At 60.2% G+C, this 27,971-nt stretch overlaps 3 protein-coding genes and 5 non-coding genes across 16 annotated transcripts in view; 1 reads left to right on the top strand and 7 right to left on the bottom strand.

Moving 5' to 3' along the window:
- EBF4 (EBF family member 4) overlaps positions 1 to 7,404 on the bottom strand; it is a 58,440-nt gene extending 51,036 nt beyond the window's left edge. For 4 of the 7 annotated variants that reach the window (XR_011647268.1, XR_009183337.2, XR_011647270.1 and 1 more), the window contains exons 1-2: positions 7,006 to 7,404; positions 6,391 to 6,512 (exon numbers count right to left, since the gene is read on the bottom strand). Coding sequence is in view for 2 of the 7 variants with exons in the window: in XM_058287436.2 (XP_058143419.1) it covers positions 6,391 to 6,512; positions 7,006 to 7,311 (428 nt within the window). In the remaining 5 variants the exon portion in view is untranslated. The remainder of the gene's footprint in view (positions 1 to 6,390; positions 6,513 to 7,005) is intronic. The other 3 variants (XR_009183339.2, XM_058287436.2, XM_058287434.2) reach the window with 2 other exon arrangements.
- Positions 7,405 to 17,131: 9,727 nt separating this feature from the next.
- IDH3B (isocitrate dehydrogenase (NAD(+)) 3 non-catalytic subunit beta) lies at positions 17,132 to 21,644 on the top strand. Of its 3 annotated transcripts, XR_188611.4 has the most exons (13): positions 17,132 to 17,212; positions 17,354 to 17,434; positions 17,575 to 17,673; positions 17,769 to 17,889; positions 19,435 to 19,495; positions 19,575 to 19,707; positions 19,805 to 19,938; positions 20,025 to 20,127; positions 20,222 to 20,368; positions 20,502 to 20,596; positions 20,699 to 20,759; positions 21,250 to 21,426; positions 21,515 to 21,644. XR_188611.4 is itself a non-coding variant. In XM_004469147.5 (12 exons), exons 1-12 carry the CDS (start codon positions 17,177 to 17,179, stop codon positions 21,596 to 21,598), a joined length of 1,155 nt encoding a protein of 384 aa, XP_004469204.1. In that variant the 5' UTR covers positions 17,132 to 17,176; the 3' UTR covers positions 21,599 to 21,644. The 3 variants fall into 3 exon arrangements, 2 of the variants coding, with proteins under 2 accessions (XP_004469204.1, XP_004469203.1); XM_004469147.5 differs by lacking the exon at positions 21,250 to 21,426; XM_004469146.4 differs by having other exon boundaries at positions 21,250 to 21,644.
- NOP56 (NOP56 ribonucleoprotein) lies at positions 21,645 to 26,689 on the bottom strand. The gene is made up of 12 exons (XM_058287428.2): positions 26,629 to 26,689; positions 26,417 to 26,506; positions 25,976 to 26,090; positions 25,369 to 25,530; positions 25,032 to 25,230; positions 24,502 to 24,689; positions 24,267 to 24,418; positions 24,005 to 24,105; positions 23,563 to 23,711; positions 23,231 to 23,352; positions 22,911 to 23,045; positions 21,645 to 22,057 (listed from the first exon to the last, which is right to left on the bottom strand). The coding sequence occupies exons 1-12, from the start codon at positions 26,629 to 26,631 to the stop codon at positions 21,689 to 21,691; spliced, it is 1,785 nt and encodes a 594-aa protein (XP_058143411.1). The 5' UTR covers positions 26,632 to 26,689; the 3' UTR covers positions 21,645 to 21,688.
- LOC111766723 (small nucleolar RNA SNORD57) lies at positions 23,116 to 23,186 on the bottom strand. The gene has a single exon (XR_002798684.1). It is a non-coding gene; the product is annotated as a small nucleolar RNA SNORD57 (small nucleolar RNA).
- Positions 23,435 to 23,510, bottom strand: LOC111766724 (small nucleolar RNA SNORD56). Its single transcript, XR_002798685.1, has one exon. It is a non-coding gene; the product is annotated as a small nucleolar RNA SNORD56 (small nucleolar RNA).
- On the bottom strand, positions 23,854 to 23,942 carry LOC111766726 (small nucleolar RNA SNORD86). The gene has a single exon (XR_002798687.1). It is a non-coding gene; the product is annotated as a small nucleolar RNA SNORD86 (small nucleolar RNA).
- Positions 24,781 to 24,912, bottom strand: LOC111766725 (small nucleolar RNA SNORA51). Its single transcript, XR_002798686.1, has one exon. It is a non-coding gene; the product is annotated as a small nucleolar RNA SNORA51 (small nucleolar RNA).
- LOC111766727 (small nucleolar RNA SNORD110) lies at positions 25,656 to 25,725 on the bottom strand. Its single transcript, XR_002798688.1, has one exon. It is a non-coding gene; the product is annotated as a small nucleolar RNA SNORD110 (small nucleolar RNA).
- Positions 26,690 to 27,971: the final 1,282 nt, after the last annotated feature.

Raw genomic sequence — 27,971 nt, 5'->3', positions numbered from 1 at the left:
CGCTCGGGAGGAAGGCACTGCCTCGATGACGCCTTGACTTGGGCTTTTCCCGGCCTCAAGACCACGAGCTAATAAATCCCACTGTCTAAGCCAACGCACAGCACGGTGTTTGCCTCAGCGGCCCAGGAAACTAAAACACATGTTTCACGAGAAAGTTCTGAAGCCAGACAGTGCAGTTTCGGGCTGGCCTTGGAAGACGCAGCAGGTGGCAGGGCGCAGTGGGAAGACAAGCTGCTGCAGGACTCAGGAGAGGACGAGGAAGGTGGGCCTGCCTCCAGAGACACACAACCCAGCTTCCAGTCCCCAGGATGGTGTGCCACTGTGACAACTGTTGCTGGGTTCGTCCTTACTTTGGCTTCCCTCACTCCTGTCCTGGGCCCCGTGAGCCGGCACAGCTGGGGTGCCGTGGCTCGGGGGCTGTTATAGTTTTACCATATAGATTACAGAAAATACATAAACAATAAGATGAAACTTGCCCTCCCTAAAATCTTGCATCGGAGCCCCCGGGTCCCTGGGAAAGGGGGGATCCAGGAGGCAGGTGGTCTTGCTTGTCCCGGAGCCGGGTGGGGAGGGGGTCCCTCGACCCCTTCTCTCCTGCCCAAGGCTCCTTCCACCGAGGGTCTTTCCTCCAGGACCTGCCCCCCCAGGCGCAGTGCTTTCAAGTCCAGGCCTGGCCTGCTCCCATCCGCCCCCAGCCCAGGGTTTCCAGGACCTGCTTGGCTAGAACCCCACACGGACAGGCTCAAGGCCCACCCGGGGGAGAGGAGGCCCGAAGGGGCTGGGCTCGTGGAGCCCCCATCGCCCTCCCAGGGAAGGTGCCTGGAGGCTCTGACAGGCAGAGGACGTGGGAAGAAAGAGGCACCACTGGGGGGGAAGGAACGGGCGCCTGGGCCACTCCCGGCTCGCAGGGCCCAAGTCCTGGGAGCAGAGCCAGCGAGGAGCCGCCAGCTGGGGAAGCTCCAGCGCCGCCCCCGGCCTCGGGAGCCTCCCGGCAAGGGGCCCTCCCTCCTCCCAGGAGAGAGGGGGCAGGGGGCTGCGGGCAGAGGGAGCAGGCTCCCCGGGGGGCCCAGGACCCTGTGCTGAGTGGAGGCTCCTGGGGGGCCGGCCCCGCCTGTCCCCACTGGGCCCCCCAGGCTCGCCCTCACCCTGCAGAGCGGCAGCCCTGGAGGATCATGGGCGCCACACCCATGGGCCAGGGGAGGACGGCGGAGTGGGTGAGCCCCCCCCGCCCGCCCGAGAACGGCCCCCGCAGGCCCCCGTTCTGCCGCCAACAAAACAGAACATGGGGAAAGGGGGAAAGCTTCCACTTCCACGCAGAGCTGCAGAGCTTCAGAGGACGGCCTCAGGGGAGGCCCCCTCCTCAGGTCCCCTGCTGCCCCCACCCCCAGCGTGCAGCCAGTGACCAATCAAACCCAGGAACGAAGTGCAAACCCCAAAGGGAGGAGCCGGGAAGGGGAGGGGTCTCCCCCGGGAGAGGCTGAGGCTCCTGCCCGTGTCAGGAAACAAGCCAAGTTTAAAGCACTGGAAGGAGAGGGGGGCCCACTCAGCCTGCGCCCACACAGGGGGTGCCGGTGGTGAGAGCCCACGGCGGTGGGTGGGGGCGCGGCGTGCTCCGACAGGCCAGCAGACAGGCCGAGGCTCTGGCTCAGGGGCCTCCAAGGTGGGGCGCCCACGACAGCCGCCAGGTGTGGGGAGAAAGCCAGGCTGTCTCTTGAGACCCCGCTAAAGGAAAGCAGGTGGGGGAGCGGGAGGAGGGTCCCTGAGGCGGCCAGGGCTGGATTTGCATTTCCCCAGCAGCAGATCCTGAGATGGGGACTCAGAGGCAGGCTGTTTATTTGGGAGGGGTCTCCAGGAAATACGGTGGGTGGGAAGCGAGCAACTGGGGCTGAGCCCACTGGGGACTCTGGACAGAGCGGAGGGGGGTGGACGGACGGAGGTCTGGAGTGATCCACCAGCTCCAGGCAGCCCGGGGCCTCGCGGGTGGGCAGCGCGGGCGCGGGCAGCCTGAGAACCCCTCGGGCAGGGAGCGGGCGGCCCTGACCATGTGCCCTCGGGTGGGCAGCGCACCAGCCGGCGTCCAGAGCCTGGGTGCAGCTCGGCCTCACCTGGGGGCTGCTGGGTGGAGCCCCTGCTGCAGAAACACCCCGTCCACTTGGCATCCCAGAGGACCAGATAAAGGCAGGTGGCCTCGCTATGTGACAATAGCCCCACGAGCGCTTCTGGAAGGCTCCAAAATGAGCGACACGTCCACAAATGTTCCACACACACTCCTAGCACTCCGGAGGGTGCTCAGCAGCCGCAGCCTTTGCTCCTGGACTAAGACCCCAGACTGCAGAGGAGACGGCCCCCATTTCTGTGTTTCCACCCAGCCCTGCTCGCCCCCTTCCGTCCTCTGCTCTGAAATTGGCGCCAGGAAAGCCTGGGTTTGCACAGACTCCGGCGGCAAGCACAGCTGTGCAGGGCTTCGGGAGCGCGGGCTAACGCCGCCATCAAGGACGGCCTGACCTTCAGGCTGGTGCCAGGCAAAGGCCAGGACGGAGGACGGGGTGGGGACACGGGGCTGCGGGGTGGCTGCCCTGCTGCCCTCAGCGCGCCCTGGTGCTCCTGCGAAGGGCTGAGCGGGACGCCCGGGGCGCTCTCGTGGCCGCCACGCGCCGCCGCCAGCGCCCAGCCTGAGCCTGGCCGCGGGAGGCTGCTGGCAGCTCTCTACACCCCTGACCACGTGCTTAGCACACATCCTGGCACCTGGACAACGACCACCCCAAGCCCCATGGAGGACCCGGGCTGAGGCTGGAGGCTTCGCCCTCCGAGCTGGGGACACAGGGATGGGCACAGCCCTGAGCCATGGCGGGGGGGGGGGCTGTGTCGATCCCACTCTCTGGGGAGGGGCGAGAACAGAGGGTGTGTCTCGGATTCCCGAAGGCCCTCTCTAAATGCAGTCCTCTCCCCGCCCTGGCATGGCTACTGAGCGCCACCCCCCGCAGTCCCCTGCCTTGGTGCCCCGTCCTTCCTTTCCTGCGCAGCTTCCCTTCTCCAAGCCCCCGCCCACTCCGGCTCTGCCCGACAGGCATCTCTGGGGCATCAGGGTAGACCCGGCATTCTCACCCCAGCCCCAAGACCAGCGGACCCAGGCCCACCCAGCCCGACATGCCCACCTGGCCTGCTGCCCTCCAGGAGGGCAAGCTCCAGGGGTGATGTGGCTGAGGGAGGGCCCGTGGGGGGCCTGGGGCTGAGGGAGGCCTGTGGGGGGCCTGGGGGCCGAGGGAGGGCCCATGGAGGGGCTGAGGGAGGGCCTGTGGGCCAAGGGAGGGTCCGTGGGGGCCTGGGGGCTGAGGGAGGCCTGTGGGGGGGCCTGGGGGCCGAGGGAGGGCCCGTGGGGGGGCTGAGGGAGGGCCTGTGGGGGACCTGGGGGCTGACGGGGGGGCTCTGTCCCCTCCGCCCATGTTCAGGAGTGGCTGCTGCTCTCCTGCCCCGGGAAGTCCCGAGGGAGCCTGCTCTCTCCCTTGCCCTCACAGGTGCCCTCCGTGCACCTCAAGACTGCCCACCCTCCTGCCAGCACCCCCAGCCTGCTGCCAGGGCCCAGGGCGAGGCTAGTAATTATTAAGGCCCCCAGAGTGCTTCCTAGCAGGGAGGCCGGCCCCAGCTGCTGACAGGAAGGCCGGCCCCACGGCTCCCTCAGGGCCCTGCCAGGACGCTGGGGCCACCGAGCGGAGGGCTGGCCTGGGCCCTCCAGGGGTCTCCCTGCAGAGAAGCATATCAGAAGGAAGAGACCCCTGGTGGGCTGAGCGCCCCAGATCTGCAGGGAGTGTGGGGAAGGGGTCCCTGAGACCAAGTCCAGCTCTGCAGAGCAGGGGTCCACAGCAGGCCCAGGCCCCCCCTCGAGCCCGGCAGGCCCTACTCCACCCGCGGCGCCTCCGGGATTGGGGCCTCCAGGCTCGGGGTGCGGCTCTTCCCCCTCCACTCCCTCGCTGAGAACTCACTTCCTGCCCTCAGGCGTCTCAGGTCTGGGCCTCCTCCCCTTCCCACCGCATGTAAAAACCCCAGCCTTTTAAGCCTGGGGCAGTACTTGGCTTCTGGGGGTCAGGTAGCACCCCCAGACCACCAGGGTGGCAAGGGGAGCCCGACGGAGGGGATTCAGGAGCCTTCCTGCTTGTCCAGCCCGCTCTGGGCGCTGCCTGAGGACGGAGGCTCTGGCCTTAGGGAAGCATCCCCAGGGGGTCCTAGGACCCCGTCCACTGGGTGAGGGAGGGGGAGGGAAGGCTGGGGCTGGGGGCTGGTTCATGAGACCAGAGGAAGACAGGGCTCATGGGGTGGGGCCAGCCGGCTCTCCAACACCGGTGGACCCCACATCACGGCTGGGCAGGCCAGCGGTTCCGGCTCAGACGGCCTGGGCTGGGCGGAAGCAGGGAGCCCCTCCAGCTTTGAATCAGAGGACATGAAAGTGAGCAACGAAGGCAGGGTCTGCTGTGACCCTGGGGCGTGGAGGACGTGCGGGGGTCTGGGCCAGGCGCAGGCTGAGGGGTAGAGCAGGGCACAGCTGGCCCTCAAGCCAGGGGCACGTGGCACGTGATGGGAGTGGGACGCAGAGGGGAGGGTCCTCGGGCCTCAGCGGCAGGACCCTCAGGCCCCAGGCAGCCTGGGCAGGGGCAGTGCTCCTGAGAAGCTTCTCAGAGCAGGAGAGACGCCAGGGTCAGCGAAAGGAGCTCTGCTCCTGCTGTCTTCAGATGTCATGACCTGAGCAGAAGACCATAGGGGAGGACGACGGCCTTGGGGAGAACGAGAAGAGGGGACCCACCTGCTCCCCAGGGTGGAGCAGGGGTTCCCCGCTGCGTTCTGAGGCACATCAACTGGGGATGAACGGCCCGGCTGGAACAGACGCCCCTCTTCAAGGCAGAGACGCCCCCAGGGCCGCATCTGCCGGCCCTGGGGACTCAGAACGGACACCCCACCTCCACTAAGACCCCGGGAGCCCCAGCACTGCCCTCTCCTCTGGGGGGAGCCCCAGCCCCACTCTTCCTGCATGCCCCACAGGCACTGCCCCTGCACCCCTGCTGCCCCCTCCGCATCTGCCCTGGGAAGGGACTGAGGCGAGGGCTGGAGATGGTCCTGGAGCACCCGACCCTCTCCTACGAGGCCGTTACCACAGCCAGGGGTGGGGAGGAAGATGGGGCCACGCAGGAAACACCCCTCAGGTTACATAAAACCAAGGCGAAGGCAGGCAGGACGCAGAACTGAACAGGTTCATGGGAAGGAAACACACCAACAGGCTACCGACAGTTACGGCGGAGGTGGGGTTCTGATTTATATTTTCCAGTTTTCCTGTAGCTCTGCTGACTGTAACGCTTATGGAAAGGAAACCACACACCAGGCCGTTTCTCATCTCAAGTCGCCTCCGGCAGAGCTCCATGCACCTTCCTGCTACCCCTCTAGGAAAGGACAAGGTCAGGTCCAGCGTCCTGGGCCCTCGGGCGCGGCTGGGGATGGGAGCGTTCCGGCCTTGGCCAGGCCTGCTGTGCCCTGCAGAGTCCAGAACCCACGCCGGCTGCTGGACCGTGCAGCCCAGGCCCTCTGGAAAGCCCAGTGCCCAGCCAGCCCCGGCTGTCCCCAGAGTCGGTGCCTCCCCATTGCTAACCCCTGGGGTGGCTCAACCGGCCTCCTGCCTTCCAGCTGGGGGTACAAACAGCCCGGGGCCCTCGTGCTGGGTGCAGGGGCCAGGCATCAACAAGTTTCCAAGTTCTCTTCCAGATGCAGGGGCCCATTTGCCCAGAGGGCCCTGCCCAAACTCTGTGTGGGGGCTGGGTCCCCAGGGGCCCCTGCCTCCGCAGGACCACAAGAGAGACGGGCCTGCGGCTCTGCCCCATTCCCAGACCCATCTGCCCAGCCAAGCCGATGCGCGCCTCGTCCTTCCCGGGCTGTTTAGCCTCCGGCCGCGTCTCAGCTCTACACACCCCACCCTCCAACTCGGAGGGGCGTGGGAAAGGAGGGGCTGCGTTTCTTGCCGTTTCTGGCAGGGAGCCTCGGAATTGGTCAAGGAGAGGCAGCGCGACTGCCCAGGAAGGAGGAGAAACAGCCGCTGCTCCACGGCGGCTGAGCTGCGGGCAGCGAGGACCCTGCTCCTCCAGAGCCGTGGCAGCCGTGGCGTTCAGGGCGCGACGGGAGAGCGACTGTCAGAAGTCAAGGCCGGGACAGCCCAGAGTGGAGGCAGAAGCCCCGCCCCGGCCCGCCCCGCGCGCTTGGGAGGAAGCACCCGCACTCAGTAGCAGGGTGTGCGGGAGAACTTGCCGGGACCGTCCGAGTTACGACTCCCCTGTCCCTACCCCAGCGGGTGAGAAGCACCGAAGACCGAGCGGAGCCGTCCAACCCGAGCGCGCCCGGGCCGCGTCCGCTTACCTCTGCGCCGCGGTGCTGGCGCCCAGGATGCCGGCGCCCTGCATCCAGGAGCGCACCGAGCCCAGGCCGGCGGGCAGCAGCGGCTCCTCCTTCAGGTTCAGCCCGCCGCGGGGCAGAGCGTCCTGCGCGGGGAACATAAGGGCGCGCAGTGGGTGGGCGCCCGGGCGCCCCGGAGCCGGCCCCGCAGCTCGGCCCGACCCGACGGCACGGCGGGCCGCGGGGAGCGCAGCGCCAAGTCCCGGCGCCTCGGTGCGCGCTGGCCTCTAGGGCGCTCCCTCGGAGAAAGCGGGTCCGCGAGCGCCCGCGCCGTCCCCTCCCCTCCCGGGGCGCGGGGCGGGGAGATGGAGGGATTCCCCCGCGGCCTGAGCGCCGGCGGGCGGGCGACTGCGCGCGGGGCGGGGAGGGCGGGAGCGCAGCCGGCACCCGGCTCCGCGCGGAGGCGCCCCAGAGGCGCGCTCTGGCGGCTGCCCAGGGCCGCGGTCGTCGGGGGGGGGGAGGGCCCGGGCGCCCCGGGAGCTGCCTCCGACAAGGCGGGGGCGCGGGGCTGCCCGCCCTCTCCCCCTCGCCACCCCCGCCTCCCGCCCGCCCGCGGCGCCGGCGCGGGGCGCTGATTACCATCCGGGAGGCGGAGGCTGCGGGCGCGGAGCTCGGTGGCGGCGGCGGCGACGGCGGCGGCAGCGGCGGCAGGAGCAGGAGCAGCCGCGCGTCCCGGGGAAAGGCAGGGGGGGCGCCGGCCCAGCCGCCGCCGCCGGCGCCCCGCGCGCTCCGGCGCCCCGGCCCTGCCGCAGCGCCGGGCGGCAGCACCTGGAGCAGCAGCAGCAGCAGCCCGGCCGACTCCCCCCGGGGCCCGGCTCCCGCGCCGCCCCGCCGCGGCCGCCGCCGCCCGCCGCTCCCTGGGGCCTGGCCGCGGGCCCGGGCCATCCCGCCGCCGCCGCCGCTCCCGGGGGAGCGGGAGCCGAAGGGAGGGCGCGCGGGCGGGAGGAGGGATGGCGGGAGCGGGCGGGCCCAGGGGCCGGGGGGCCGGGGAGGCGGGGGCGGGGCGGCGCGGCCGGCCGAGGGGCGGCCGGGGACGTGACATCATCGGGGGAGGAGCGGCCGGGCCCGGGCACGGCGGCGGGGCGGACCCTGGCGAGCCGGTCGCGGGGGCCGGGGGCGGCGGCCGGGCCGCGGCCTCGAGAGGGAGCCGGCGGGACCAGGGGGCCGCTCCGGGAGGACGCGGGGCGGCGCGGCGAGGGAGCGCGGCCGCCACGGGGAGCGTGCCACGCCGCGCTCGGAGCTTTCAGGTCTCGCCGTCGCCGCAGGACGGAGCGCCGGCGTCCTCGCGGCCTCCTCTCCCTGCCCCGGGCGCCCGCGGTTCTGTCCCCGACGCCGTGGCGCCCCGCTCGCCGGTTTTGACGACTCCGGGCCTGTGCGATCGGAGTTCTTGGCCCGCCGCGCCGTGCTGCGCGCGTTGCCCCCGGCCCCTGGCCTGGGGTCAGGGCGTGCTGGGCATCTGGGCAGCGTCTCGGGCGCCTGGACCTCCGGCCTTGCGTTTCTACCCACTTCCCGGCCGCCCTTGGCCCGCAGCTCTCCTCTTCTGCTAGTTCCTGGCCAGCGGGTCTACTCGCCCCTCTGCTCACTGCTGGCCTGGCACGCCCTGGCCAGGCCCTGGACAACCAGGATGGGTCGGGCACTTTCCTGCAGGACAGGATGGGGTCCAGGGGCTGCCCCCGCCTGCTGCCCTCACTCTCGGCCATCTCTGGCGTTCCACTCCTGCCTCAACCTTCTCCCACCCTCTTGGAGCACCTCCAGGTGTGGTCAGCCCTGACCCAGATGAGAGGTCCCAGGGGCACTGCCTGGCCTCCCACCCCCCTCCTGACCGCTTTCCTCTTTACCCTCCTGTCCTCCCCTCTTCCCCATCACCTGCAGGACTCTCATTCCCACCCACACTCCTTGGGGTGGGGGTAGGGGGTTCCCCCAGGCAGAGCCCTCCGTCAGGTGCATTCCACCAGCCTCCTTCTCCACCTTGTGTTCCTCCCACTAAAACCTCGCTCTGCACTGGGGGTCCCTGGACCAGCCGCCCCCACCTCCCTGGGAGCTTGCTAAGAAGGCAGAACCTCGAGCCCCCCACTAAGGCCGGCCCAGCATTGTAACTAGACCCAGCGATCGATCTGAATACACACTGACCCCCAGGGGCTCCACCCTCGCTCCACCCTCCCCCCAGCCTCAGGCCTGCCTCTGGCTCTCTGTTCCGGGCAGACACCCTAGCCCCAGTGGACAGGATGCAGAGGCCCTTGGCTGAACACTGCCGCCTCTCCCAGCCCCTGTGTACTTCTCGCATTCCTCGGTCTCCTCATCCATTCTCTCCACCTTGCCTCCGGCCTTGGAGGAGGGTGTGTGCTCGGGCTGTCTTCTGCCCGTGCGGACCTCCCTCTCCTCTGCTCAGACCTCCCTGCTCCTGGAGGAACACTCCCACCTCGTGCTCAGCTCCCCTCCTGCTCCGGAGAGGTTCACAGCAGCAGTCTCCAGGGCTTGCTGTCCCCCAGCAGGCCACCGCCATGCCCTCGTGGTCTGGCTCCTTCCAGCTGGCCTGCTGGCTCCTGCTCTCCCACCCCCGGGCCTCTCTCGGATCCCAGGCCCTGTGACCTTGCTGCAGCCCTGGGCTCTCCAAGCTCCTCCCCACACGCCAGCCGTCCTGCGCGGCTCCCCGCGTCCCTGTGAGCGGGTCCCAGGCTGCTGAGACGTGCTACCCTGCCCGCGAGCTCTTGGAGACATCTTTGGGGAAATGACTGGGTGTGGGCCCCTGTCCTGCTTCTGCCAGTCCTGAATATCCTCTGGGGAGGACGGACCTGGGCTTGACCCTTGGACAGGGAGGGCACCTGCCTCTGGGGAGGGCCTGCATCCCGTGCATCTCACGTGGCTCTAGGCCAGTGGTCAGCTGCTTGCCCTTCATCATCACATGCCCAGGCCATGCTCATGCCCGTTCCCCACATGCCAGCTCTTCCTCCAGCCTTTCTGTGTCTCTGGAGCACCTCCTCCTGCCGCCCGCCAGGCTTGCAGGCTGGGGCCCTGAGTCGTCTCTGATGCATTCCTCTTCTGGCTTGCACAGCCACCTGCTCGTCAGGTCTTACGGAGGAGTTTCCCTGCTCCAGTGTTCACAGCTAACGTCTAACAAGATGTCCTCGCCCTCCACTGGGCCCCACCTGGGCTTGGAGAAGCAGTCTGCCTGGTTCTGGCCACAGTCTCCTCCCCGCGGCTGCTCACCCCAAGCACACTCCACCTCTGCCCGCTGTGAAACGTGCTCTTCACAGGCATTCGCCTGCTTAGGCATTTTCAAAAATCTCTTGCAGCTCCCAGATAGAAGACTGGCTCCGTTTAGGCCCTTTAATGCCTGGTCCAAATTCCCCTTCCCAGCCTCCCCTCTATTCCCTTGCTGTGTGAGCTCCTTGCTCACAGAGCACAGACAGTCTCACCACTTCTCAAATGGCTTCGGCTCCCTGCCTTGCTCTGCCCTTTCATTCTGCTGGAATGCCCCTGCTCTCAGAACACTTCCTTACTGGGAGGCTGGGGGCTGCCTTCCTGTTGACGGCTGCTGAAGTACTTCGGTGCTGCAGACCGTCGTGGTTTGCATGGATGAGAGAGAACAGTGCCCAAATTTACATGGGGCAGACGGGGCATCTGGTCAACCCAGGAGAGACGCATTGAGCAAAGTCGGCTCTGAACTTGTGTGAGTTTCTCTTCTCTTCTAACCACATGAAATAGGAAGAAGCAGCCACCCCAGAGGAGGGATCCTGGACCAGAGCCCTGAACCCAGGGCAAGGCCTCTGAGCAGTGAGGGTCAGCCCTTGGGGTAGGAGGTTTGTACCTGTGCTTGAGACACAGCTTGTTCTTTTAGCAAATGCCCCTTTTCAAACTGCTGCAGCTCTTCCATGAGAAAACGGCTTGGGGTCCTGCTGCGGCGGGGTGGTGTGGTGGTGACAGCTGGAGGAGGCTGGGTTCAAGCCCACTGGAGCACAGCCCCTACAGGCCCACAGGGGCCCCAGACCCCAGCCCGAGCCTCTGGCCTCTTCCCCTCTCCATGTTCTTGCCAGTGGGAAGCGCACCTGTCGTGCACCTGTCACGCACCTGTCATGGATCCAGTGCTGGAGAAAGAGCAAAGGCTGCAGGCCATGGCGGCCGTCCGGGCGGAGCGCAGCCTGGTGGGTCTGGGGGAGACTGGGGACACTCGGGCCTGAGCCTGAGGGGGAGGGCGTCGCGGTAGAAGGGTCATGTGTGTGGAGACAGCAGTGCTGTGTGAGGGGCTGGGCGCACCGGCCTCGAGGTGGAAGGTTTTAGCACCTGGAGCACATGCAGGTGCCGGCGATGCCGTGCTAGGCTTGAAGTGGTCTCTGGGGCCTGGGGTTCAAAAATGTGTATTTAAACCAGAAGAACCGGTTCCCCTCAAAGGGGGTCCTGTGCTGTAGACGGTCTCCAGGGTGGCCCCCTGGCGCGCGGGCTTGGGCCCGCCGTGCGTTGTGCCGGGGCGCCCCCTGGAGGCCAAGGGCGTCTGGCCGGCACCTGGAGCCTCTGCCTGTCGGGCCTTGACGGGGATTTAAATGCAGCAAGAACAAAAACCGGAAGCACGCACTAGGCATGGCCAGCTCAAAGCCTCCTCCCTGCCAGCTCCTGCCCCAGCGTCATCGTTCCACAGGTGCTGCCCCAGGGGCTGCCCCAGCCCCCCAGCGGGGCCGAGTCCTCGCCGTGAGGGTGGGCCCTTTGGGCAGAGAGCTGTGCCCACTTCCTGGGGGCTTCTGGGCTGGAGTCGCGGGCGGCTTCATCCATTATCACTCCCGAGTGTCACCCCCCCCACCCAGTCACCAACCATGTCAAAGGCCACCAGGCTAAAGAGAAAAGAAAACAAAACAAAAAGAAGCAAAAAATAAAGACAACCGGGCTAAATCCCCGCCGAAGAGCAAGCCACGCTGTGTCCCTTCCTTCACCCCCCGGCTTTGAGAGCTGGTCCAGGGCCTGCAGGTGTCTACCCTAAAGCAGACAGCACCACACTGTCCCAGAGGGCCGCCCCCAGCCCCCCCCCCCACAGCCCACAGGCAGTGGCGGATAAGTTGGAATAAAAATGTTCTTTTCAACTAGTTGGGCAAGGTCAAATTCCTGGTCAAAGGCATTTTTCAGATTGCTGTGGGGGGGGGCAGCAGGAAAGGAAGTGGAGCAGGGTAGGGGGTGCGGGAGTGGGGGCAGGATCCCAGAGAGGCTGTTTTTCCGTCTCTGAGTGAAGGGGGGAGAGGGCCTGGTAGGGCCGAGTCCCCCGAGGCTTAAGCCTCGCAGCGCCATCCGAGACCCTTGGAAGGTCCTTGGAGAGTTTCTGGCAAGGGGCTCACGTGGTTATGTATAATTGTGTATTCTCAGTCTTGCAGTCTCTTCCTTAAGGAGCCACCACCCCCCCAAGTTGTGAAGACAGCAGACCCCACGGAATCTTGATCTCCCACGGTACAGGGGTTGGGAAGGAACAGTTCAGGTCCGACAGAATCAGGACGTCAGCCAGGCAGGCTCCGTGGAAAGTGAGCAGAACAAGTGTCTCCCTAGAAAAGAGCTGCTTGGTTGCCCGGAGGAGGGTGGACGGAGACCTTGTCTGCTCTCTTCTCCTGTGCACTGAGAGCCTGGCACGGGGCCAGCATTCTATGGCTTTTTGTGGAATGAATGCCCGTCGGGAGGTAGAGGGCAGGTTCACGGCTGGCGGGTGTGTGGGGCCACAGGGTGTCCCAAGCTGATGGGCTCAGCACCTTCAGGTCCGCTCCCAGGTGAGAAGGCATCCAGGCCTCTCTCTCCCTTAGCCTCTGGTGGCCGCTGGCCAGGGGGAGCGAGCCCTGGGAACAGACCGCATGGGGGAAGTGCTTGGCTTAATTCTGAAAACCTGTGCAACCTTGGGCACAGTTATCGAATCATTCTCAGCTCTGGTGGCTTCATGGCGATGCCCAGGTGCCGGGGACCAGTGGCCAGTGGCCCGGGGCGCCCCACCGCAGGTACGAGGTGGCGTGAGGGTAACTGTAGGAACTGGCTCTCAGAAGACAAAGGCCCGGGCTTGTCGCATTTGCCAGTTTACGTGATGTATGTGCTCCCTTGGGTAATTTTGACGTGCAACATGATGTTGCTGTACCTGTTGGCAGGAGGCCATCGGGGTGGCTGCACATGCTCCCGTGAGCAAGCGCTGGACAGTGGGCCCCAGGTTCTAGCCAAGCAGTGTCTGGGCAGTTTGCTGGCAAGATCCTCTTCTGGGGATGAAATATCTGTGGGTGATCAATTTGGCCAAATGCCTTTTTAAAAAAGTTTAGTTTTCAAACATTTTTTACTTGATTTTATATTGTGGTAGAACTTCCATACACTAACACGTATTAAATTATTATATTCGGGCTTAGTTTCCCAGCTGCTCACACAATGCCCTTGCACAGGAGCTGTCTGGCTCCCGCCTCACGTACCTGCCCTCCAGGGTCCCAGCCCGGGCCTCATGCCCCCAGCCCAGACGTGTGAGGGCGAACTCTCTTACGGCAGCACCACACGCCAGGCTTTCCTCTTTTTGAACTTTGCACACGGGGCATTGTGCTGTATGTAGTATTCTGTCTCCTCGTTGTGCCTTTGCGTTTTATCCACACTGTCTTTTTACTCATGTTTATTTCTACGTGGCCTCTCCAGTGCCAAGCCTCTTAACTTCCACTACATAAAAGTTTTTTATATTCCTTATGTCTGTTTTTGTCACTCAAACGTGCATTTTGTGATCGTCCTCAGTCCCCCAGAACTCTTCCCTCCCTCCTGGTCCTGACCCCTCCTCCCCCGCGTCATCAGGCTCAGGGCATCCCCACACCCCTGTCTTCTTCACTGAGCCATGAAGACTGTTCTTGTTTGTTTGCCTGTTTTAGTTTATTATTATTACTGAAATAATGAAAATGCTCTAATGGTGATTTTGAAGTGATGAACGCACACATATGTGATTATACCAAATACCAATGAGTGTACACTTTGGATGAGTTGTATGCTTTATTATTATGTATCAATAAAATTGATTTGTTTAAAAAAAGAATAACTTTTCCATCATTAGCCACCTTCCTCATTGTCTCCACATTTCTCTAAAGTTTTCTCACACCTCCAGCTTAGCTGAAACCTGGGTAGCACCCGGCGACACCCTTTTGCCTAAGGCCGTTCTGGCAGTTACTGTTTATTCTCTTACACCCAACTGTTGTTCCGGAGCTGGAGTTTGATTTTACCATTTGATTTTACTGTTTGATTTTACGCTACTCACCAGCTCGTAAGGCAGCCTTTTGTTTCGTGGGTGCTGGCAGAAGATGTGTCACCCGTGGATGAGAGTCCATCGCCTACAGCACGGGCAGCGGCCAGCGCACCGTTGGCCTCAGTTCTCCTTGTCCCTCGAGACCTGCAGGGGCACTGGGGACCCCAGGGGATGCATTTAGTGGGTTTGTGCTGAATCTGAGGAACACTGAGCTTAGGGAACCCTCTTCTTTTACAGAAGGCAATAGGAAAACTGGCTCTTGGTCTGGAGGGACATCTTACCTTGTTCCTCAACGTCGCTTGCTGTAAACAAAACCCCGAGAAACAGCCCAGAAAAGAGTGGTCAGAACCTTGTATTCTTGGCGTACCAGGAGCTGGGGGGGGCGGGCAGGGCCTGTGGCAGCTTGCCTCCCTAACAACCCACTCCTCGGCCCTAGGCGTTTTTGCTGAACTCAAGCACCACTCCCGCTCTGGCTGGTTCAGAGGCTGGGACCGAATCCTCTCACCCTGCATTTAAATTCACAGGACTTGAGCTGCCCTGGCCTCCACCCCGCCACCCGCACCCCAGACTCAGTCACCTGTGAGCACAGACCAAGGGGACCGGCAGGTCTTAGTCCAGACAGTCCAAGGCTAGGCCACTCCCGTCACAGCCCGCGGGAGTGGGTCTTAGACCCACCTGCTGATCTTTGGCGTCACAGTCAGTAATTACAGGAGGCCATGCGTGGCCCCCCGCACACCCCACCCCTGCCGGGCAGGCATGCCGTGGTCCACACCCGCACATAAGCCCAGCCCAGAACGTCCTGCAGCATCCGGCTGGGGTCCCCAGGACGCTGCTTTGCTGAAGGCGCGTGGGCCTTCTCCACGCAGCTGCAGCCGCGGTCCTTGTGTCGCCCCAAGGCCCCCTGGGTACAGGGTCAGTACCTGCACTTGTGCCTCTCAGAGTGAAGCAAGGTTGTGCACGTGTGACGGCAGGTGAGGGCACGTGTTCAGGCATCACCTTCGATGGCAGAGAGCATGAGAGCACAGTCCAGGCTCGGCTGAGCTCAGCCGGCGGCCCGAGGGGTGGCCAAGCTGCTGCTCGGTGAGGCGAGAGCCAGGCCATGGCGGGAAGGAGGCGCAGGGACGACCACACCCCTCTGCCGCTGCCGGGATAGCGTTGCCACTTCTCCAATCTTCCCTGCTCCCAGCCAGATTCTTTGTCTAGAGGGGTCGGGTGTGAGTGGGGCAAGGGCATTTTTACAAAACTGACAGACCCGCTTGACCCCCGTGTGGACCACAGTGGGGGGACATGGTGAGCAGGTGCTCAACCGAGGGGACCTGACTTTACGATTAGGCCCATGTGGACCCACACGAGAAGCCGGCAGCTAAGCTGGAAGTGCTTCTGAGTGTGCAGCCTGGCACCTGGAGAGTTTACGAACCAGGCAGAGCCGGTGTTATTGAGGAAAGAAGTCCTGTGTCCTGCAGAGGTCAGAACAGGGGCGTGGCTGAGGGACGAGCCCCTTTGGCAGAAGCTGAATTCAGCGAGCAAATTGCCTGGCCTGGCGTGGGTCCCAGAAGGGGTGAGGGCGTGGGCTCAGAAATCCTTTTGAGTTTACCTTTGAGGGGCCTTTCCAGCACCTGCGGGGAGCCTGGCACAGCTATCGGGTATCTTTACTGTGGCTGGTTATTGGGTAGTCTTCATAACAAAAGGCACATCGCTGTCAGAATGCAGATGGTCTGGAAAGCCAAAAACTCGGTGTAAGTTGGAGACAAGGACCGCTGTGGTGTGGCCAGATTCTCCTGATGAGACTAGAGCAGCGCTGTGGCCTGAAAGTGCACTGACGGCAGGTGACCTGCCGGGGGAGCTGGGCCAGCTCCTGGGCACTGGGGCCTCTTCATGCAAGACGTCCAGCTATGGGTGGAGTTGCCCGTCGGTATGTAGGGTGGCTTCTGCACCAGGGACATAGAGCCCTTTCCTCTGTGCCCAGTTTATGGTGGTGAGTGTGCCGCGAGGCTGTCATGACCGGCCCAGGCGGCGATGGCGGTGACGGGCAGCGCGGGCTGTGTCAGGCCTCAGAGAAAGGGACTTTCCAGGAGCAACTGTCTGACTGGCGTCCGCACTTTGTTTCCACAATGCCCAATCCCAAAAGCAATGTCTCTGGTCTGCAGTCTTACAGGTCAGGCGCACTGGGCGAGGTTCACAGCGGCCAGGGCATCGGCCAGGCTGTCAGTACCGCCCCTTCTGCAGTGTTGCTGGTCACATTCCAAATTGAAAACTGCTGCGTGTATTCATATATTATAGAATATATGCAGCATACTAAAAAGAATGAGTCCGCTCATTCTCTAATACAAGATATATCAAACAAACCTATTAAATGTATCTTGTCTGAATAATTATTAATTCAAAGGAAAAATTTTAATCTGGAAATATGGAATTACAACCAAAAAGGATGGACGCATCATACTCAATTATGAGTATGTTATGTTAGAACCATGCACCCCTTTCTTACGTTGGGAGAATGACCTGATACCTTTTTGGATGGATGACTTATAAAATGATGTCTTTCTCACACAAATAACCTAGCTAGTGGTTCTTAAAGTTCATTGTGTGTATGAGGTAACCAGCAAAAAATGTAGATTCTGGGTATCAACTCTGAGATTCTGATTCAGTTTATGGGTGAGGCCCATAATCCTACATTTTAATTTTTTTTTTACTTTCCACTCATTCATTCATTCAGGAGGTACCAGGGGTTGAACCCGGAAATTCCTACATGGGAAGCAGGTGCTCAACCACTAAGCTACATCTGCACACAAATCTGCATTTTAAATAAATGTCCTGGTCCAGTTGGACAGTTTCAGAAATACTGTTTTAGGTCAATCTTCCGGTCTCCTTTTGTTTTTAGATGTGTCACTTGTAAATCGCTTATGACTGGGGTTCTAAAATCCAATCTGAACTTCCCCTTTAGTCACATTTATATGCTTGAACTGATTTCTGGCACACAGCAATTATGGACTTGCTCAGGGAATTCAAGCCTGGGACACATCGTTAGGGAAACAACCGTCAGAGCAAAAGACTAGAAAAAACAACAACAGTGACAATCTTCACAAAGAGTAACTGGTCAAGCTTGGCGACTGGGGAAGCCAGATGCACTTTCTCCCAGGGACTCTGTTGTAACAAGCATGTAGAAACAAAAACATCGAGACACACATTTCCCGGTGTTGTCTCTCAACATTTCAATAAACTCAGGCCCTTGTTTGAGAAATGTGAAATCTCATGTTCTCCTTTAACGTCACTTTAAGTTTCGACATAAGTTAAATATGGTGACATAAATTAATCAACAAAGTGCTTGTGTGTCCCGTGACCCTCCAAGTCAGTCTCCAAAGAGAGGGAGCGAAGAGAAGATGAAAGAGGAGAAAGAGGGGCGGGCAAGCGGCCTCCGAAGGCGACAAATGCACCAACTTGGCCGAGTTCCTCAAGCGGGGCCGCAAGCCCGGGTACGGGGTCGCGCCAGCTTCGGCGTCACTTCCCGTGCGACTTCCGGCGGAGGGCAAGATGGCGGCTCTGAGCGGAGTCCGCTGGCTGACCCGAGTAAGGCCGGGGAACGCGCTGGGCAGGGGCGGGCGGGAGACCGGCGGGTTTGCCCGGGGTTTGCTAAGGAGGGCGAGGCCCCGGCAGCGCTGCTGTCCGCGGTCCCAGGCCCGGCCACGGGCTTACGAGTCTCTGTCGCAGGCGTCGGTCGCCTTCCCGAGCCCGGGGGCATGGAGGGGCCTGGGCACCTCGGCTTCGGTGCGCGCCGCCGCGACGAGCCAGGTAGGCACGAGTCGGGCGCCAGTCTCGCCCATGCCTCTTTCCCCTCTTCGCGGCTCCCTCTGCAGCCTTCTTCCCCGCGCCCCTGTCCCCTGCTCCCAGGACCCCCGCCCCAGCTCTAGCTTTGCTGGCTCCGCCCGCAGGCCGAGGACGTGAGGGTGGAGGGCGCCTTTCCGGTGACCATGCTGCCGGGAGACGGCGTGGGGCCTGAGCTGATGCACGCGGTCAAGGAGGTATTCAAGGTGAGTGGCCTGGGGGAATCAGCCAGCAGAGTGGACTGGCTCGGAAAGGACTTACTCGATTTTGACCCTGCGATTTTTGGGACCTGCCTCTGAAGGCTGCCTCTGTGCCGGTGGAGTTCCAGGAGCACCACCTGAGTGAGGTGCAGAATATGGCATCTGAGGAGAAGCTGGAGCAGGTGCTGAGTTCCATGAAGGAGAACAAGGTGGCCATCATTGGTACGTGTACTCCTTTGCCATTCTGTCCACCACTTAAAATGACCAAATGTTCATTAAGTTCTCTTTCCTAATGTACTAATACATTAACTTCTCATATCTCCTACCACTGGTATGTCAACATTTGTTTCTTTTGGGAGGCCCGAAGTTGAGAAATCATGTCAGCTGTGAATGCAGGAAGGCTTCAAGGGTTGGGAGTCTGTCATAAGCTTTTATCAAGTCCTCTTAATTGTTTCTGGATTGTTACTTGTAGCTGCCTCTTTTTTTCTGTCTTCCTTTCTGCTTTCATATTTTAATCTGCTCTTGGGAGATTTTGCCTTCCAGTTCTGCCCCTACAATCCCGTTTTTGGCATCTTATTTCTTAGAAACACCAGCTTGACTTCGTCAGACTCAACCTTAGTATAGGAAAGTAAGTTCTTTATAAGCTGGCCCTTAGGCTTTTTTGATTTGTTTTCCGTGATACTTATTCTGTGCTTTGGCCATGCTAGACCGTGTATTAGTTTCCAAGTACATGTACTGTCTTGATTCATGCTTTATCCCTTGGCCTGAGTATTCTTCCTTTACTGCTAGATTCTTCCTCATTTATTGTATTAGTTTCCTAGGCTGCTGTAACAAATTACCATGCATTTGGTGATTAAAACAATAGAAATTTATTCTCTCACAGATTTGGAGGCTGAAAGTCCAAAATCGGAGTGTCAGCAGGGCCAGGCATCCTCTGAATGCTTAGTGGAGAATCAGCTTCTGGTGTTTCCTGGCTTTCCTTAGCTTGTAGATGCATGAGTTGAGTCTCCGTCCATCTCCACCTGGCCTTCTCCCCTGTCCCTTCCTGTTTCCTTCTCTTGTAAGGACTTGTTTTTGGACTTAGGGTCCACCCTTATCCAGGATAATTGTATCTTGAGATCCTTAACTTAATTTGCTAAGACACTTTTTCCAAATAATGTCCCATTTACTGGTTCTAGCAGTTAGATCATGGAATATCCAAGCTCTTCTGTGACACTTCTTGAAAATTCCAGAGGGAATTTCTTCTCTGAGTTCCTAGGTACTTCTTTAATACTTCTCCTATGGTAGTTGTTAGATTTTTTATATTGTCTGTTTTCCCTAGTGAATTGTTTCCTGTTCAGAGACAGGTTGATGGTTTTTTGGTTGATGTTTTTATTGTCTGGTATATGGTTGATATTCTATAAATGTGAGTTGGAAAAACACCAGATCAATAGACACAGAAACATAAAGAAAGGCTACAGACCTCCTGGCATTGTTTCTCAACCTATTATTAAACCCAGGCTCTTTGATAAACATGAAAAATCTGTCTTTCTTTAAGGTCAGTTTGCATTAAGTGTGACTGAAAATAAAGCAGTAGATGAAAACTACATCTTCTCCTTTGTCCCTTGTCCCCAGAGGCAATTAAAGGGCCACTGATTTGGAATTAGTTGATGGGAAGATGGGGTCATATTATAGCCCTGACAATATTGGACACTGGTCTTGGCTCCCCTGGGCTTGGCCTGTGCCTGACACCCCCTTTTTCCTCCCAACCTCCAACTCTTTGTACAGGAAAGATCCACACCCCGATGGAGTACAAGGGGGAACTAGCTTCCTATGACATGCGGCTGAGGTAGGTGGTGGGGCAGTGGTCAGAGGGGGCACTGGGGCACTAGCTGCAGTGCTGACGGCTCTGCCCCACCCACCCACAGGCGCAAGTTGGACTTGTTTGCCAATGTGGTTCATGTGAAGTCACTTCCTGGGTACAAGACTCGACACAACAATCTAGATCTGGTCATCATTCGGGAGCAGACAGAAGGGGAGTACAGCTCTCTGGAACACGAGGTGGGGTCTCAGAAAAAGGGGAGAGTGGGGATGGGGGTGGGAAGAGAGGCAGAGCTCCTTCCCAGGGTCACCCAGCTGCTTCTGGTTTCTCACTTAGAGTGCGAAGGGCGTGATTGAGTGCTTGAAGATTGTCACTCGAACCAAGTCTCAGAGGATTGCAAAGTTTGCCTTTGACTATGCCACCAAGAAGGGGCGGGGCAAGGTCACAGCTGTGCACAAGGCCAACATCATGTAAGGGAGATGGCTTTGCACAGGGGTGTTCCTGGGAAGTAGCCCCATAGTCTTGGCTGAATCTGTTCCCTTTGGCCCATGGACAGGAAACTCGGGGATGGGTTGTTCCTGCAGTGCTGTGAAGAAGTTGCTGAACTGTACCCCAAAATCAAGTTTGAGACGATGATCATAGACAACTGCTGCATGCAGGTGGGCCACTCCCCTGTGTCCCCACTCACCTGGGGCTCAGGCTGTGTGGCGTGGGGTTCACTTTCCTTCTCCATGTCCATGCCTTGCCCCCTAGCTGGTGCAGAATCCTTACCAGTTTGATGTGCTTGTGATGCCCAATCTCTATGGGAACATTATTGACAATCTGGCCGCTGGCCTGGTTGGGGGAGCTGGCGTGGTCCCCGGTGAGAGCTACAGCGCGGAGTACGCAGTCTTTGAGATGGTGAGTGAGGCCCTTCCTTTGACGGCAGTTTTCCCCAGTTGCTCCCCTGCCATCCCTCCCCATCTCCTCTCCCACAGTGCCCTTCTCCAGCCTCAGTCTCCCCTTGGTGACTGGCCTTTTGCTGTCTTCACAGGGTGCCCGGCACCCGTTTGCCCAGGCGGTGGGCAGGAACATAGCCAACCCCACGGCCATGCTGCTGTCGGCCTCCAACATGCTGCGGCACCTCAAGTAGGCTCGGGGGTGGCGTGCTGGAGGGGCGCAGGCGGCCTGGGGCTTGGGGAGGATGTACTGTGGGCTGGAGCCTCACTGTCTGCCTGTCCCCATTGGCAGCCTCGAGTATCACTCCAACATGATTGCAGATGCAGTGAAGAAGGTGATCAAAGTCGGCAAGGTGAGCTCACGAGGGCTGTGGGATGCAGGGCCTGGGTCTCCTCTCGGGGATCTGAGTGGGGGCTGCCCTCCTGGTCCCCTTGACAAGATCTGCCTGGGCTGCCCCTGCCCACCCAGGCTGTTCTCTGCCTCCCTCTTCTTGGCCATTTCATCTTCATCTGCCTTGCCTCAGTTCCCATCTGCCATACCCTTCCCCACCTTGCTCTGGCTTCATCAGTTGTCCCTTCTCTGGATCCTGTCTAACCTGAAAGTTGCTGCTCCTTATCTGGGGTTAGGAGGTCCCTTCTCCACACTGGTCCCCCCTTTTCTCCACCTGATCCTGGTCTGAGCTTCCTCTAAGGCCGCCTCATCCTGTCCTGAGCTGCAGACGCCCTTCATGTCCTTCCTGGCCTCCTGCCTTCCCCTTGGACTCATCTCCATTTGTGCTGCCCTGCCCCCCTTCATGGGCTCTCTTCTCTTCTCCCCACGGCTGTTGCCGCTGGTGGCTGTAGGTGCGGACTCGAGACATGGGCGGCTACAGCACCACGTCTGACTTCATCAAGTCTGTCATCGGCCACCTGCACCCCCACGGGGTCTAGAGCCCCTTATTCCCTCCAAGCTCCCAAGGACCATACAGCCTCCACACCCATCAGTGCAGTGGACAGAACGCCTTCCCAGACAGAGCCTAGGTCACCCAGGGGCCGGCTTCCCAGGGACTGGGGCAGGGGGCTGTTCGGGCTGGACAGGCAGAGGGATGACCACAATTCTCCCCCACAGGTCCGCACCTCTGACATGGGTGGCTATGCCACCTGCCGCGACTTCACCCAGGCTGTCATTGCCACCTTGCCCTGCCCCCCATAGGCCCCGCCCCACCACGCAAGCTGGTCAATAAAATAAAGCATGGGCATCCGCTTTGTGGATGTTTTTATTGGGGCATAGGAGATGGGGCTTCTAGTCCTCCTGGGATAGTTTTTGCAACTTTTTCTTCTTCTTGGAGCTGCTCTTACTGCTGGCAGCCTCCTCAGGGCCGCTGCTGGCAGGCTCCTCCTGCGAGGAGAGCTTCCTCTTTTTCTTGGAGGCTTTCCTGCTGTTGGCTGCCTCTTCCACATAGCTAACTGGCTCCTCTCTGGGCAGAGACTTCTTCCTCTTGGGGACACTTGAGCTGCCAGTGGTCTCTTCAAGATCACCACTAACCAGCTCCTCCTTGGGCTTTTTCTTCTTGGGTTTGGAGTAAGAGGCAGACAAGTCTTCCATTCCGTTCTCCTGAGGCACCTCCTGAAGCTTCTGCTTTTTCTTCTTTTTGGGTTTCTCAGTTGCCTCCTAAGGGGGGGGGAAGGTTGTTCACTACATGTGCACACATACCCATTCCGATTTGAGCAAGTAGGGATATTTGGGGTTAGTGAAAACCACCTAAGCCCATTAAGCCACAGAAGACCCCCATGTTTGGTAAGGATGAGCTGCCACAAGAACCCGTTTACTATCGTGTCAAGTTCCAGAGGGGAGGAAGGGGACTTGGCCCAGTGGACAGGGCGCCCACCTACCACATGGGAGGTCCACGGTTCAAACCCTGGGCCTCCTGACCCGCGTGCACCTGGCCCATGCGCAGCGCTGATGCGCGCAAGGAGTGCCCTGCCACGCAGAGGTGTCCCCGCATAGGGGAGCCCCACGCACAAGGAGTGCGCCCCGTAAGGAGAGCCGCCCAGTGCAAAAGAAAGTGCAGCCTGCCCAGGAATGGCGCCACCCACATGGAGAGCTGACACAAGATGACACACCAAAAAGAGACACCGATTCCCATGCTGCTGACAACAGAAGCTTACAAAGATGACGACACAGCAAGTAAGACAACAGACAACCAGGGGTGGGGGAGGAAAAAAAAAAAAAGTTCCAGAGGGGGGAACCTGAAACACTGGAGACCCGCTCAGCCTCACTGAAACACAACTTCCTCCAGACACTAGTCTGGGAGCAAGCAGAGCAGGAATGACACACTACCCTACCGCTGAGGCCTCCTGGGAAGCAGTGGAGAAAACACACTTGCCCAGGGCTCTAGGAAGTTTTCCAACAATCCATTCCACCTATAGGGTCTCGGTACTTAAGAGATTCTGGCCCCAAAGACGAGCACAGCTTGATGTATCACATTCCAGGACCTTACACATGGGCTGACCTGCCTACTGACCTCACACTCTTCTGGAGTACTGCTGTTGTTTTCTGACGTCAAGGCAAGTGCAGCCAGCCGCTTCTTTTCCTTCTTCAACCGTTTCTTCTCCCGTTTTTCCAGCTTCCTAGTAATCTCTGCTGCTGCTTCCTCTGCCTGATCAAAAAGAAACGCTGAAAAGTCTCTTAAGACGTTTGGCTTGCTAGGCCTCCTTCCTGGCCTTATTGGATCAGGCTCATTAAATCAGTTTTTTGCCCCCACTTTACAAGGTCAGGCTAAGACAGCTCATCACCTCCAATAGCCAGCTGTGGTCCTCCCTGCCTGGCCAAGCCCAAGCTGACCTGAACCATTGCCTCCTTCATGACGTCCAGGTTCTTGCGTGGAATCTCTCCCGTCTCATAGAAGGACAGCCGCTCCTCCACCTGTTCTCGGAGCTTCTCTCCAAACACACTTGTGGGCACCTCTGGACGTGGGTGTGGGCAAGAAAAGCCCGTCAGCCCGAGGGATGCACCAAGCCCTGCCCCTCAACCCCTCTACCCTCAGCTTCACTCAGACCCAAACTAATCAACACTCACGCAATAGGTGAACTGCTGTTGACGAAAAATATTGCCATCATTGTAGAAGCTGAGGTGGCCACACCCCCTCCCACACGTGCCAACCCCTTGCCCCATACCTGAGAAGCAGTCGATCCGTGAAGCGATGCTGCACTTGTTTGCTAGGTACCGGGAGATGCGACCCTTGTTCTTGGCAGCAGCTCGGCCAATGAAAGTGGAGTGGAAAATAAGTCCATATTTGGGGGTGTTTCCCCTCGTCTTCAGGGCTCTGAGAGAGTTAAGTCAGTGGATTTCAACACCAGGACTCCCAACCCCCCCCTTGTCTCCTGAGGTTTTCTCCGCCCCCACCTCCCAGAGACAAGGTATCCATGCCGCTGACCTGAAGCTTGGTCCCTTTGCTGGGCCCTGGGAATCACTCAGACACCAGGACTGGCCATCATCACCCCCATGGCAGAGGCCTGCACAGGTCAGGGAGCCCTGGACAGCCATCACTGTGATCCCCAAACAAGCAGCGGGCACCAGAAGCGGCACCTGAGTGTGGGCAGATGCCCGCACTGGTACCTGAACAGGGCCTTTTCAGCCCCAAGGATCTGCACTGTGGATGCTGGGTACTTGGCCAGGTTGGTGAGGCTGCCAGCATGAGCAATGAGACGTGCACCTACCTGGAGAGAGTCAAGAAAGAGTCAGGAGTGGAAACTGCCTGTCTACCGACTGCACAATCCTGCTCACATCTCCATCAAGCACAGCTGGGGAAGTGTGCAGCAGTGCAGACATACAGCAACATTCCTCCCACTCCTCCCCTTTTAGTATCGCCCCCACGCACCGCTTCCCCAATTAGTGCTGACAGGCTGGGGGCGACTTGGCTCATCTTGGATCGCAGGTAAGTGTGCAGACTCTGGCGGTATTCGGACAGAGACACCACACGGCTGGAGAAGGTCTCGATGTTTATCAAGTCGATAGCAGATATGTCCATGCCTAGGAAATACTAGGTGTGAACGCAGGACCTAGCCAGCCAAGGCCAGCGGTCTCACACCTGGCTGCCGGCTCTGCTGACTGACCCATGGAGGACCGCGAGGCATCCAGAATGGCCTTGGCCTTGGCGCCATCCATTGTCAGCTCCTCTAGCTTCTCCAGCTTCTCTTCGTTCAGCTCCCTTCGGTTTCCAATGAACTGAGCGAGGCGGCAGTATGTAGCATTGTCACTGACGACCTTCACCAGCTCCGGAAAGTGGTAACCATACCACTCCCTGCAAAGAGGCACAGTCTGCCTAGCCCAGGAGCCACATCCCAAATAGCAAAGGCACATACAGCCAGGTTTCCAAAGCTCCTTCAATAATTCCATGTCTCCCCATTCACAGTTCAGACCAGGCACAAGGCCTGGGCTGAGGTGTACATGGGGCGAGCTCACTCTGCCTCCTCTTTCTATACAGTCAGTGCAAGAACACAGCCTGTGGTAAGCACCAGGAGGCCCAGCCCCCACCCTGTTCTAACCACAGAAGCTGTCAGCTGTCAATCCTGATTACAGAAGTCATAATTAGCCAAACCACAGACCAAAGACACTGCGCTCAGGAGCCATCCTTGTGCCTTACCTGACGCGCATAGAGAAGGTGTTGATGTCTTTATCCAGCTGGTCCAGGAGGCTGATGGACTGAATGATCATGTTGTCCACCCGGTTTACGTTAAACTTCACTTTGGCACGAGAATAGCTGTGTCCCAGCCCCAGCTGGGCTTTGCACGCAGAGAGATCAGTGAGGCCCTTCACCAGGTTGTGGAAGTGCAGGCGGACTCCTGGGGACGGGCGGGACTGTGAGCAAGGATGGAGCCTGCACCACTGGGCTCAGCCAGCGGGAGCTTCCCGACGCGCCCACACCCCCCTGCCCCGCGAGGTGTCACGAATGGCAAGAGCAAAACGGGCGGTGGACCCACCTCGCAAGATCTCAGCTATCACGCCTCCAGTCTGGCAGTTGTACCCTAACTCTTCTTGGATAGCGGCACCAATCTTGGGGTCCCCAACCCCCAAGAGTACTTTCTTCTTTTTGGAAGGCAGATGTGTCTCCAAGAGCAGGCGGAGGTCCTCGTGCACAACGCCTTGGAGTAAAGAACACAGCTCCCACTAACATGCTGAAGGAGGCTGCCAGGGAGAAAGGCAACTTATCCCCAAAACTAAGCGACAGGGTAGACCAGGACAGCACACCCTGTTCCCCCTTGCGGCATTGCTCAGAGACATGGAGACATCAGCGACTGCACTCAGGGGATTGACAGATTCGCAAGTCATCACCGCAAAGCCTGGTTGGAGGAGGGAAGAACAGGACTCGGCCCACAAAATGGTTGGAACACAACAGCAGCATGGGTGTAGCTCAGTGGTTGAGCGCCTGCTTCACATGTATGAGGTCTTGGGCTCAATCCCTGATACCTCCCCTAAGAAAAAAATAAACCCGAGAAAGACAAAATACTACCGCTAAACCCCGTAGGACTAACGGTTGCAGGATCCACATCTCGCTCATCTCCGGGAATAACTGGGGTGACGACTCACCTTCAGACACCGCGTTGGCATTTTCCAAGGCAGCCTGGGACGAGGAGAAGGGGCAAAAGGCCACGAGACGAACGATGCTGTGGAACTTGCCCAGGTTGAGCACGCACTCCTCTACCTGGGGGTAGGAGAAACAGATGAACGGCCTCCTTCCCTCGCCCGCCTCGGAGGCGAGCAAAGCGGGTTTTCAGCCCTGGACGCACTCAGCAGCACCGGGCCCACGGCCCGAGGCTCTGCCTTAATCAGAGAGGGAGAGAGGGCTGTAGAGGGCGCTTACAAAGCCCCAAAGCGCTCCCAGTCGCGAAGCAAGTAGGTGCGGACCCCCGACTCCGCGCGCTCCAGCCCAGGCCCCGCCCCCACCGCGCGGCCGGCCACGTGGGAGCGCGCGGGGCATGCTGGGCCCGCCGCCGCGGGAGCCCCGGGCCGCCGGCCGCCGCCACCCACCTGAGGCAGCAGCAGGCTGATCTCCTCCACCTCCTTCAGCGCCAGCAGCGCGTAGCCGACCGCGTGCTCGAAGAGCACGTGCAGCAGCACCTGCGCGGGGCCGGGCGACCGTCAGCGAGTCCGCGCAGCCCCCGCGCGCCCCGCGCCCGCCCGGCCCCGCTCCCAGGCCCCCGGCTCGACCCCGGCCCCGCCCGCCCGCCCCGACCCCTCACCATGGCGCCCGCCCGCGGCCCGGCTCGCAATGCGGCGCGCGGGCCCCGGCGCGCGGAACCAGGCTCCGGAAGCCACGCCCTCGGCGCGCCGGCCAATCCCAGGCCGCGGCCGGCACCATTCGCGCGCCGTCGGCGGGGGCCGGCGGGGGTGGTACTTCCCGGCGGGCGGCGCGAGCGGGCGCCCCGAGCCCGCCGCTTCCGGCCTCGCCGCGTGGTCGCCCGGCCCGCCAGGGGCTGAGGGCCCGTGGGGGTTGGTCATGCTGGCCCTCGAGCCGTCGGCCTTTAGGTTACTCGCAGCAGAGCTCGGCAGAATCCAGCGGGGCCGCTCCGTCGGTCACCCCGCCGCAGCCCCATCCCCCCCGCCCCAGCAGCCCCTGCCCCGCCTCAGCCCCCAGACCTTCGTCTCACCCTGGCACCTCTGGCCCAGGCTCCCCGGCTCAGGCCCCCGGCCCGCCTCATCCCCCTCAGGCCCCCGCCCCGCCTCAGCCCCGGCACCCCCGCCCCAGGCTCTCGCCGCCCCCCCCAGCCCCGGCACCCCCGGCCCAGGCTCTCGCCCCCCCCCCCCCAGCCCCGGCACCCCCGGCCCAGGCTCTCGCCCCCCCCCCAGCCCCGGCACCCCCGGCCCAGGCTCCGGGGGGCTTCCCTGGGCTGGAGCGGGGCCCGCAGGAGGCGCTGCTCTCCTGGCGTTTTCTCCTAGACGAGGGGGCCGGCTCCACGCGCTCCCAGGCCGGCGTTTCTGCCGCCACGTGCTAGGACCCGCTTAGCGCCAGGTGAGCTGGAACCGCTTCCCAGGACTGTTTCGAGAGTTGCTTTGGTTTTAATAATAAATATTGGAGTTTTAAACCCCAGACCTGACTATTCTTAAGTAGATTTTCTGGTAGATTAAAAACCTCATTTTAAAGCGGGGCTTCTTAACCTTTTTTGTTACGTGGACCCCTTACTAAGTCAACACTATGCTGTGTATTATTTAATAAATACATGGCACCTACGCCAACACTTTCCTGTAAGGAGAATGTTTTTTGAATTTCAATTCAAGCTCACAGACCCCTTATTAAGACTTCTATAACTTGGATTCTCAGAACTATAAACTGCATTTATAGATTTGATGATTTATTTTCTTCTTAACTCAATTATTGACAAACATGAATATACAACATTGTGATAATGCTGAAAGACTTTGATTATATACCCTTTGGATAGAGTGTATGGCATGTGAATGTATCTCAAAACTGCTTTAAAAAGAAGACCCATGTTGATTGAGGTGGGTCCACACCTTACCAGAGGTAGCATAATCAAAAATTACAGTGAGCCCATGCCTAGAGGAGTGGATTTGATTTAAGAAC

Source organism: Dasypus novemcinctus, chromosome 24 (genome assembly GCF_030445035.2).
Source record: "Dasypus novemcinctus isolate mDasNov1 chromosome 24, mDasNov1.1.hap2, whole genome shotgun sequence".
In the NCBI taxonomy this organism is placed as follows: Eukaryota; Metazoa; Chordata; class Mammalia; order Cingulata; family Dasypodidae; genus Dasypus; species Dasypus novemcinctus.
Note: the sequence above shows the minus strand (reverse complement) of the source record. Positions and strands in the feature narration are given on the sequence as shown.